This window comes from Oncorhynchus masou, chromosome 8, assembly GCF_036934945.1.
Source record: "Oncorhynchus masou masou isolate Uvic2021 chromosome 8, UVic_Omas_1.1, whole genome shotgun sequence".
Taxonomy (NCBI): Eukaryota; Metazoa; Chordata; class Actinopteri; order Salmoniformes; family Salmonidae; genus Oncorhynchus; species Oncorhynchus masou.
The window spans coordinates 21,161,936-21,173,119 of NC_088219.1; the positions used below are offsets into that span (position 1 = coordinate 21,161,936).

Sequence of the window (11,184 nt, forward strand, 5' to 3'; positions counted from 1 at the left end):
GTCAGCGTGTGTTTCATGGTGTGTGTGTGTCTCTCTCTGTCAGCGTGTGTTTCATGGTGTGTGTGTGTCTCTCTCTGTCAGCGTGTGTTTCATGGTGTGTGTGTGTGTGTCTCTCTCTGTCAGCGTGTGTTTCATGGTGTGTGTGTGTGTCTCTCTCTGTCAGCGTGTGTTTCATGGTGTGTGTGTGTGTCTCTCTCTGTCAGCGTGTGTTTCATGGTGTGTGTGTGTGTCTCTCTCTGTCAGCGTGTGTTTCATGGTGTGTGTGTGTCTCTCTCTGTCAGCGTGTGTTTCATGGTGTGTGTGTGTCTCTCTCTGTCAGCGTGTGTTTCATGGTGTGTGTGTGTGTCTCTCTCTGTCAGCGTGTGTTTCATGGTGTGTGTGTGTGTGTCTCTCTCTGTCAGCGTGTGTTTCATGGTGTGTGTGTGTGTGTGTGTGTGTGTCTCTCTCTGTCAGCGTGTGTTTCATGGTGTGCCTGTTCCTGAGTGAACCCGTTTATATAAAACCAAAACGTTATTTTAGGGCGCTAGATAAGTCTCTTTCTGTCTTGCAGCCATAGTTTCATGTGTCAATATATGTAGGTGGCCCAACAACCCTCCCAGGACCCGCAGACTGATTTCTGTTTCCTTCATCAGGGGAGAGGTCCAGTCAAGGGGATACCCAGGCATCATCATCAGCTAGCTCAGCGTCCCAAGCCTCAGCACATCAGGCAGGCCCAGCAGCCAAACCCCCTGGTTGTCCCACATCACTACCTCACAAGCCTCCCAGTGGGACCGTAGATAAGACCATCAGTAGGCCGACCAAAGGAGCAGACAGAAGGAGGAGGGTGATACCAGAGCCAGGCACCAGCTCTGAAGACGAGGCCAGTGATGACTTTGATGACTCTGCTGAGGGCGTGGAGCTGAACTCTGATGGCTCAGATCAGGAGGTTGGAACAGGGTCTCTTGTGAAGGACCAGATTCTCAGGTTCTTCCAGGAGGCATCGCTGGATGAGCTGTCTCTCATCTCTGGCTGCTCTGTGAAGAAGGCCCAGAGGATTGTCGAGCTGCGGCCATTTAACGAGTGGGAGAATCTGGTGAGGGGCATAATGAACTCGTGTGCATGGATATGAACACACACACCCACTGACATCTCTGGGTTCCAATTGAAGGCTGACTGGGCTCCATCAGAACAACCTGAGTGTAACCTTGTGGGTAATTGATTGTGTGTTCCCCCAGTTGGATGCTCTTGACAGAGGGAACGGCCTCTCCACTGACCTGGTGCAGGGCTGCCGTGTGGTCCTGAGGGAACGGGACGTTGTGCGCAGCCTCATGACCAAGTGTGAGAAAATCGCCAACAAGATGATGCAGGACGTGACCCAAGTGGTGGAGAGGGACAAGGGCTCCCAGAAACAGCCTGAGATCCTCAACGGGAAGTGGGTTGAGCTGCTGTTTTTATACTCATCTCACTGACATACACACGTTCAGGTAGTTATGTAGACTGATTTTTGTCAACAACACGATCTCATACATGTACACAGGCAGTCTTGAACCGTCTTTCTGTCATTACTGAGTTTTCTGTGTTACTTTGTCCTCTTCCAGATACCAGTTGAAGCCTTATCAGCTCATTGGTCAAAATTGGCTGACCCTGCTCCATCAGAACAACCTGAGTGGAATCCTTGCTGATGAGATGGTGAGTTGTTATTCCTGACCAGTCTCCAACAGCTTATCTCAGATCCTCTTAATCCTGTGTTAATGTGCCTGGGAAGCAGGCGACTCTTTTTGTTGTGCCAAGTCGGTGTCTGAAAAGTAGAGCTTCTGTAATGCACCACTTCCTGTCGTCTTTTTTGTTGGCAGGGTTTGGGGAAGACAATCCAGGCCATCTCGTTCCTCGCCAGCCTGTACCAGGAGGGCAATAAGGGCCCACATCTCCTCACTGTACCTGCCTCCACACTGGGTGAGCTTTAGCAGTAGTGCTGCACACACTGATTGTATGGTGCCTTGAGATCTGCACGGACAAAAATATTCAAGTGTTGCTTTCCTATCCTTTTGAAGATGTTTTTTTTTTTAAACAGATTTTGATTCTCTGTTGCAGATAATTGGGTGCGGGAGCTGAATCTGTGGTGTCCCAGGCTCAAAGTCCTGGTGTACTATGGTGAGTGAATCTTCTTTTCATTCTGAATTGTGTGACTCATCAGACTGTGGTTGTCATGGTTCAGGCTTTATGTTTATTTGATTATACAGACTTAACCCGTTGGTTTTAGTCACCATGAGTGACAGAATTACTAAATATAGATAGTCCTATTTATATTGTGTGTGTCTAGGGTCTGTGGAGGATCGCAAGTACCTTCGATATGATATTCTCAACAGACAGGTCGACTACAACATCATCATTTCTACGTAAGTTTAAATTCGAGAAATTACTGTTATGCAAGAATGACAAGGGCGGCTAGGTGAAAAACATGTCTGTGCCCTTGAGCAAGGCACTTAACTCGAATTGCTCTGGATAAGAGTGTCTGCTAAGTGTTATTTTTCTGTTTTATACTTGGAACTGCACTTGAGTCTAGTATTCTACAGGTTCACATCCTACTGTGCTACTGTGTGTCTTCTGAGCAAGACACTTAGCCCTAAGTGCCTCAGGTAATATCCAGCAGAATTAGTGGCGATCTTGTAAAACCATCAGCTGTGTAAGTCACCCCGCTGGGCTTCTGCTAACATGATAATATATTCAGCGCTTGACTAAACCTGAAAGGTTCCGTGTTAGCTGTACCTGTGACTCGTTCACACTTCAAGGTAATGAAGCGGTTGTCATGCCTCACACACCACTAAGGACCTTGTGTGTTTGGCATGGCTCCTTGAGCTGCTGTGTTTCTGCTGCCAGGTACGCTCTGACCACCAGCAACGACAACGACCGCAGCCTGTTCCGAAAGCTCAAACTGGAGTACGCCGTGTTCGATGAGGGCCACATGCTGAAGAACATGAGCTCGCTGCGCTACCGCCACCTCATGGCCATCAATGTAAGTACATTGCAGGGGTGGGGGTCACCTTGGCTGATAACAGCCATTATTGATTGGCGTGATAATGATTTTAAGATAAGTTTTAATGTTAGCCTCTAAACTGTTCCGCTTCATGCCTGAGCAATGTCTTGTTTGTCTCCTGTGAGTCACCCCACTTTCTTCCTTTTCACTGCAGTGCATTCTGATACTATTTGTCATGGTGCTATGCAATGTACTATATTCATCTCATCAGATTTGATTGTGTTGTGATCTCAGGCTAAGTACCGTCTGCTGCTGACTGGGACTCCAGTGCAGAACAACCTCCTGGAGCTCATGTCCCTGCTCAACTTCATCATGCCCGATATGTTCTCCAGCAGCACTGCACAGCTCGCCAACATGTTTGCCATGGTGAGGCTAGAACACATCTGGGGATCACTCCAGATATATGTGTCTTAGTGTGCAGCAAATTTGACTCATCCGGTCAAAAAGTCTAGCTAAATAAAAGCCCACTGACTATGCTAAGATTTCCTTTGGAGAGACGTCATCTTTTATTTCCTGTCAGAAATCATCAGAGGAGCAGAGCAGCTTTGAGATGGAGAGGATCTCTCATGCCAAACTGATCATGAAACCCTTCATCCTCAGACGTGTCAAGAGTGAGGTACGGAACTACTCGCTCTAAGCTCATTACCAAATAGGGTTATGGCATGACTTGGGACAGTGATATATTCTCTACCACTTCGTACTTGTATACTATTGTGCATTGTTTTCATTGTTCATTTAGAGTTCTACTGTGCTGTTTTCTTAGGGGCTAATCTATAACTTCAGATTTCCCCGTAGTCTCCCATTGACGTCAATGCATGACTAAGGGAAAATTCTATTTAAGTGGGAGTTAGGATTCGCCCCAAAGAGACGTTCGGTTGACATATGACTAGAGCGACTTGCATCTCTGCCTCAGGTGCTGAAGCAGCTCCCAGCCAAAGAGGAGAAGGTGGAATTCTGTGCCATGAGTGACCAGCAGCAGCAGCTCTACAATGCCTTAATGCAGAAGCTCAAGGGATCCACCAATGGAGAGAGTATGTTAGGGAGAGGAGGAAGGCATCTGGTTCATTTGAAAAGTGATGGAAAGCCTAAGAGAATATTAAATAGCAACACAAGTAGAATTTTAAGGTGCATCGATTATCTGATTTAAAACCATATGTTGCCCATGTGTCCTCCACAGAGCGAGAACTGACCAATGTGATGATGCAGTTGAGGAAGATGGCAAATCACCCACTGCTGCACCGGGAGCATTATACTACTACCAAACTGGCTGCTATGAGTCAACTCATGCTCAAGGTCAGACCTGAAAACTTACTGGTGTTTGAAGAGAATGTTTTGATGTCAGTCTGTGATTGCTTAGACTCGGTTTGACCCTTAACACCGTCAGGAGCCGACCCACTGTGAAGCAGACCCAGCACTGATCAAGGAGGACATGGAGGTCATGACAGACTTTGAGCTGCATCGACTTTGTCTTCAGTACCCGTCCGTACAAGACTATCAGCTGAACACAGACATGCTCCTGGACTCAGGGAAACTCAGCCTGCTCACACAGCTTCTGGCCTCTCTCAAAAACAAGGTATGAAAGCTCCAGTGGATCAATTGGAGACAGCATCTTTATTATGCACTATTAAGCCTTGCCCGTAGTGATCCAGCTATAGTCTTCTCCATCTCCCTCCCTGGTGGTTTCTTCACCCCCCCCATAAAACCATTTTATTCCCCTTTCCTCTACCTGTCAGACACTCCATCTCTTCCCTGCTCTCAATTACAATCACTCTTTTCTTGGCTTTCCCCCCTCCAACATGCAGTCAAGCACATCTCTATATTTCTCTTTCTCTCTGATCCCTCCGGTCTGTAGTTATTAATCACAGTGACTGTGTTTCTGTGTCAGGGGGATAGAGTGGTGCTCTTCAGCCAGTTCACCATGATGCTGGACATTCTAGAGGTGTTCCTGAAGCACTTGAAGCATCACTACATTCGACTGGATGGATCAACGCCCATGTCTGACAGGTAGGATGTTGAACTCTGTCCATACATCCGCAAGTTTTTTTTTTCCCTATACTTACCATTCTGATAAATTACAGCCTGTGTTCTGCTCATTGATCTCCTAATAGGATATGACAGGCCTTAGTCATTTAGGAATGGATTGATACGTAGTAGGGACTGAAAATGGTCACAACCAGGTTTTTTTTCCAAGGACTCTGGACATTATGCAAATTAAACTGTTAATCACTTTTTTTTACATATTTTAAATTATGCTTATTAATAGAAGTGTTTTATATGCCTTTATGGACATTAATAGATCTGTTAATTCTCCCATCCTCCTGTAGAATCGTGCTGATTGACCAGTACAACACAGAGTTGGACATCTTTGTGTTCTTGATGTCTACTAAGGCTGGTGGCCTGGGCATCAACCTGACCTCAGCCAATGTGGTCATCTTGCACGACATTGACTGCAACCCCTACAATGATAAGCAGGCCGAGGACCGCTGTCACCGTGTCGGACAGACAAGGTCAGTGAGGATCGGGAAACGATATGTTTTCCCCCAAGCAGTTTGCTAACGTTACCCGCCATAACCAGGCTAGCTTGTGTTGCTCATACAGTAGATGTGAGTGTATATACCTTGTAGTAAAATTCTGGCATCTTTCTGTTGCAGGACTGTGAAGGTGATTAAGCTGATCAGTAAGGACTCTATAGAGGATGGCATGCTCCGCATCGGTCAGAAGAAACTCAAGCTGGAGCAGGATATGACTGCTTCCCAGTCCCAGGACGGTGAGCTCATTATCCCCTCCTATCTCTCACATTAACCACCATATACTGTACCGCGCATGCCGATACCAACACATGCCAACATTCATTTTCATATAGCCTGCCAATGAACATGTTCACTGACAGTCGATTTGATAGATTTTCCGGGCTAAAACTAGATGCATTTCCTTTGTCAGGAGATGAGGACTCGATACCAGAAGACATGGCCTCCCTTCTGAAGGCGTCACTGGGGCTGTGAGGATGTATCCATTTGTCTGGAGGGGTCCTCCAGGTTGTCGATTGTCAGGGCATTCAGAGCCATGGATGCTGCATGTGTCCTCTTACCTTCATTGTACTGTATGTACAAATAGTTTCTTAAGTTTTTTGCCTTATGATGTTTCTAAGACATTTTGTGTCACTGTTGCAACCATTTGTAATAAAAGATTACAAGCAGTGATGTCCAACTTTCCATGATTTTATGTGGGGCTACATTTTGAAGAGCAGGCGCAGTCTGGATGGCTGAGCAACTGCATTGCAGTGATGCTCATTCTGAACACAGCGGGAAGATTTGAATAGTGCTAGCTACCAAGATGGAGGTTGTAGGAAACAACCGGCAGAACATTACATTAGCCAACTAGCCTTGCTGTTTCCCACGTCTAAAAGTAGCCAACTCGTTAGAACATGTTTTACAAACCGGTGATCTTGTGTAGATTCAGATAAACTAACGTTAGCTAATTTAGCTAGTTAGCCAGCGTTGTGAATGTGGTTCTCGAAATTCATAATTTACTTGATTGAGCTAGTATGGATAGACGGTCTAAGAGATTGGCTTGATTAACTAACCTAGATGGCTAGCTATGTATTTTCACTTAGTAGTCTTTGATCCAAAATCTTTGCATAACTACTGTAGCAAAGTTGACAAGAACGAACACAAGACAAAGCTTCATAGCTACTATATGCTTTTTTAAAAACTATATTGTGAATTTTGTTACTTCTGTTTTATTTGTAAATAGCAAGCTATCTAACATGTGCCTTAGTATAAACTGTATCATGAAATTGATACATGTATAGCTACATATATTAATCTATACATTCATCTGGTTGTTATTACGAAAGGAGTAATAATTCTAAGTTTATACCGTTATGTACCTAAAGCATTGTTTTTTTTAAAGATAAATGACAAACATTGTTGTAATCAACTCTTATATTTTCTGCTATTTAATTTATTTTGGGTAACAGACATTTATAACATAAGTATTCACACCCCTTTGCTATGACACTCCAAATTGAGCTCAGGTGCATCCAATTTCCATTGATCACCCTTGAGATGTGATTACAACTTGATTGGAGTCCACCTGTGAACAATTCAATTGTTTGGACATGATTTAGAAAGAAACACACCAGTCTATATAAGGTCCCACAGTTGACAGTGCATGTCAGGCCTGAGGGGTTTGTGCTGATTGTACAGCAATTGTGGCAGCCAGTTAAATTGCTTTCCTTTTGGAAGGCAAGATGTTTGGCAGGAGAGGTGCAGTATTATCATAAGGAGACACGTACTTGGAATACGGAGGAGGAATTGGAGGGAAAATAGGCAGATGAGGTCAGAGAGAGAGGGAGGAAGAGGGTGAGCGTGAGTTGTTAAAAATGTCAGGAAAGGAAATGGAAGTGAATGAGTTCAAAGTATCGTAAGTGGTAGGTGTGGGGCAGTTCTCGGAGCCCAGTTTCAGGGTGGGTGACAACCGAGTGGGGTGCTGTGGAATCGTGATAATTGTTTGTATTTCTGCTGGTCAGAGGGAGAAGGTTCTCCGTGTTAAATGAATGGGGGCAAGAAATGTGAATTGTTTTTCTCTCAAGAAAAGGGTGCCATTTGAAAGGAGTGATTTATTGGGGTAGTAAAAGTTATGGAACTACCCAAACTGTCTAAAGCTGGCCGTCCAACGCAACTGAGCAACTGGGAAGAAGGACCTTGGTCAGGGAAGTGACCAAGAACCCAATAACCACTCTGCCAGAACTACAGAGTTTCTTGGCTGAGATGGAAGAACTTGCCAGAAGGGCAACAGTCTTTGTTGTGGAATTATTAGATTACATGTTAGATATTGCTGCACTGTTGGAACTAGAAGCACATACATTTCACTACACTCACAATAACAGCTGCTAACCATGTATATGTTACCAGTTAGACTTGATGTGACCAATCTGGGCGTCATGGGAGAGTGGCCAGATGGGGGAGCCACGCCTGAGAAGCACATGACAGCACGCCTAGAGTTTGCAAAAATGCACGTGAAAGACTGAGAAGGCAAAATATTCTCTGGTCTGATTAGACAAAAATGGAACTCTTTGGCCTGAATGCAAAAAGCTATGTCTGGCGCAAACCAGGCACAGCTTGTCACCTGTCTATCACCATCGCTACCGTGAAGCATGTTAGCGTCATGCTATGCGGATGCTTTTCCACGGGCAGGGACTGGGAGACTGGTAAGGGAACAATGAATGGCGCCGAATACAGGCACATCCTTAATGAGAACCTGCTTCAGAGTGTAAATGGGGGCGAAAATTTACGTTCCAACAGGACAATGACCTTGAGTGGCCCAGCCAAAGCCCATAGTTGAATCCCATTTGAAAATCTGTGTAAAGACTTGAAGATTGCAGTTTACCGCTGCGCCCCATCTAACTTAACAGAGCTTGAGAAAATCCCCAAAACCAGATGTGCAAATCTGATAGACACCGTTAATGACCCAAAGCTGTAATCGCTACTAAAGGTGCATCTTCAAAGTATTGACTCTGGTGTGAATAATTTTCTACATATTTGAGAAAATGTCTAAACAAGTTTTCACTTTGTTATTGTGTGTAGAAGGGTAAACATGTTTTTTTTAATCCATTTTGAATTCCGGCTGTAACATAACATGTGGAGTAAGACTTTATGAAGCCACTGTATTCAAGACTCATATGTCAAAGTGGCCATTGAATGAACAGCAGGAAATCTTCCAGACTTTTTTTCATTTCATTGAGCAGCACCATCTTTACCATATTCTTCTCTTTCAGCAATTTGAGTCATTGCGAGTTTGAGGATATAATCCTGCATTTGAAGGACCGGATTTCATCCATCAGACAGATCTTGTAGCTGCGGACAATTGGTATGATGATCTGGTACCTACGGGGCATGTCTCTTGTCGAAGGGCTAACTTTTTATCTTATTGTAGTTAGTGTTTCAGCTAACTGAGAAGAGAGCTCACCTCATCAAACAGGAACTCAGGGGTTTTCTGACAGCATCAGGTCATTCATCACTTTCTTGAAACATAACTTAAAATTTGAGGCTTATTTTCAGCAAAATATCATGACAAGCGGATCATTCTAGGGAAGATGGGACAAATGTCCTTTCAATAGATGGACTCCTTGATCAGTTTGAATAATGTGTTGGCTGCCAAAAAGACCTACTGAAGAATTAAGGTATTGCGTGCATGCTTCACATTCTATTTTTACAAGGGCCTTTTTAGCTTGTCTGGATTGCATTATCTTAAAGTATGCTATTTGTCCTTTATGTCAGTGTGAAATCTGAGTTGTAATTGTAACCCTGGATTGATGGTGATTGACTTATTTTTGTCACCGGAACTAGAGGAGTGCTTCCTGAAGGAGGTACAGGATGGAACGCAGCTTAGGGTCAACATGCCAAGGAAGGGACAGCCAGCTGTCCAGTAAGGATACTGTGTGTTGTACAATGTTGAAACAGGAGAAGCTACAGAGTACCAACCAAATTCATTGTAAATGTTTTGTCCTATTTAAAATAATAATAAAATCTCCTTTGATACCCCAGTGGAAGAGGGCCTGTGAGACAGAGTGGACCTGTGGATGTGCAGCCAACCCAGCAGGAGCACCTCAGGAAAACCTCCAAGACCCAGATCAGAGAGATAGAATTCATCAACTACCCAGAGTTTAAGACCATCCCTCAGTGAGTCCCCCAAAGTAACACACATGGTCATCCATATACTTTTAGTGCAGTTTTATTTAAGATGTTACTGCAGATTTGGCGGTTTTACCAGTAAAATAAATACATGTTTATAATATCTCTTTCCTCTATCACTCTTTTCCTTTGTATCACTCTTTTCTCTTGATACATGAAAGGCTGTGTGACATATGACCAGCTGAATGCTTCTGTGGCAAGCGTTAACACAGCAGTAACAGGGAAGTAAAAAGTCTTGCACCTGCCAGTAAAAACCCTGAATAATGCCACACAAGCTTCATCAGCGATTTAAGGAGGACGACGCAAAAGGTACCTCACTCAAACTACAGTTCTAAACAAGGGTTTGTACTGTCCTTCCCTATGACACAAAACACGGTTGATCATTGCTGTTGTAGGAGTTGTATCATTTCTTCCAAGAAAGTACCATTGTGTTCTGATCCAGATAGTTTTGACAACATTTGGTCAAGGATAGCCTCCTGGGTACTGGCGGGAACTAACTTACTTCCTGTCTCAATACTCCTGTGTTCCCCTACAGGTCTATTTTTCATTGTGGAGGTGGACATTAAAGAGTTCACTTGGATGACAGTTGACAAGTGCTTCCAGGGCATGCTACGTCACGGCCAGCGTCTGCGAGAGCAGCGAGGAGGTTTCACACGCTACGTCCTGCTGTGAAAAGAGCTGAAATGGAGTTTGTCATTGAGCTTGCCTTGAAGATGTTGATTTGGTCCTCTGTCCTCGACATACAGTCAGGTCCATAATTATTGGCACCCTTGATAAAGGGTGTTGTATGTGTCGAACTGCTATGCTTTATCTTGACCTGGTCGCTGTTGTAAATGAGAACTTGTTCTCAACTCGCCTACCTGGTTAAATAAAGGTGGAAATGAAAAAAAGATGTGCAAAAAAGACATACTGGGCTATAATTTCTCAAAGAAAGACATTTTGTTTAAAGGGGAATTGTAGTTAATATGATTTTCCTGCTTTTTGTTTATATTTCAACACCAGGTGGAAATAAGACCTGGTTGCCTCGGTCATGTGGCTGACACTTGGCCGCAAGTGGTTCTTCCAGTAAAACCATAACCCCAAGCATTAATCAATATCCACAAGGAAATTGTTAGTTGACCACAAAATCATTATTTTGCTATGCCCATCTCAATGTTCAGATTTGAACCCCATTGAAAACCTGTGGTTTGAATTGAAGAGGACAGTCTAAGGATATCAAGGATCTGGAAACTTTCTGTATGGAGGAATAGCCTAAGACCACCCCCCCCCCCAAACGTTCTCCAATCTCATAAAATATTTTAGAAAAGGGCTGTGTTATCCTCGCAAAGGGAGGGTGCTCGTGTATTGAAAATGGATGCCAATAATTTTGACCCATCTTAAAATTAGAAAAAATATTTGTTGAACAAAATCTCGGAGCAATTGTATAAAATATGATTTCCCCTAAAAGATTTGATCACACACTATACAGTTGAAGTC

At 44.0% G+C, this 11,184-nt stretch overlaps 1 protein-coding gene and 1 pseudogene across 1 annotated transcript in view; both read left to right on the forward strand.

The window, feature by feature from the left end:
• Positions 1-6,209, forward strand: part of LOC135544383 (SWI/SNF-related matrix-associated actin-dependent regulator of chromatin subfamily A containing DEAD/H box 1B-like) — a 48,012-nt gene extending 41,803 nt beyond the window's left edge. The window contains exons 7-22 of the mRNA XM_064971945.1: positions 633-1,072; positions 1,215-1,411; positions 1,578-1,668; positions 1,833-1,932; positions 2,071-2,130; positions 2,300-2,375; positions 2,857-2,992; positions 3,248-3,379; positions 3,534-3,629; positions 3,927-4,044; positions 4,191-4,306; positions 4,398-4,586; positions 4,899-5,017; positions 5,338-5,520; positions 5,665-5,780; positions 5,954-6,209. Of these exons, the coding sequence (XP_064828017.1) occupies positions 633-1,072; positions 1,215-1,411; positions 1,578-1,668; positions 1,833-1,932; positions 2,071-2,130; positions 2,300-2,375; positions 2,857-2,992; positions 3,248-3,379; positions 3,534-3,629; positions 3,927-4,044; positions 4,191-4,306; positions 4,398-4,586; positions 4,899-5,017; positions 5,338-5,520; positions 5,665-5,780; positions 5,954-6,015 (2,231 nt within the window). The 3' untranslated portion in view covers positions 6,016-6,209. The remainder of the gene's footprint in view (positions 1-632; positions 1,073-1,214; positions 1,412-1,577; positions 1,669-1,832; positions 1,933-2,070; positions 2,131-2,299; positions 2,376-2,856; positions 2,993-3,247; positions 3,380-3,533; positions 3,630-3,926; positions 4,045-4,190; positions 4,307-4,397; positions 4,587-4,898; positions 5,018-5,337; positions 5,521-5,664; positions 5,781-5,953) is intronic.
• Positions 6,210-7,958: 1,749 nt separating this feature from the next.
• LOC135543784 (spindle and kinetochore-associated protein 1-like) lies at positions 7,959-10,384 on the forward strand (annotated as a pseudogene).
• The last annotated feature ends 800 nt before the right edge of the window (positions 10,385-11,184 follow it).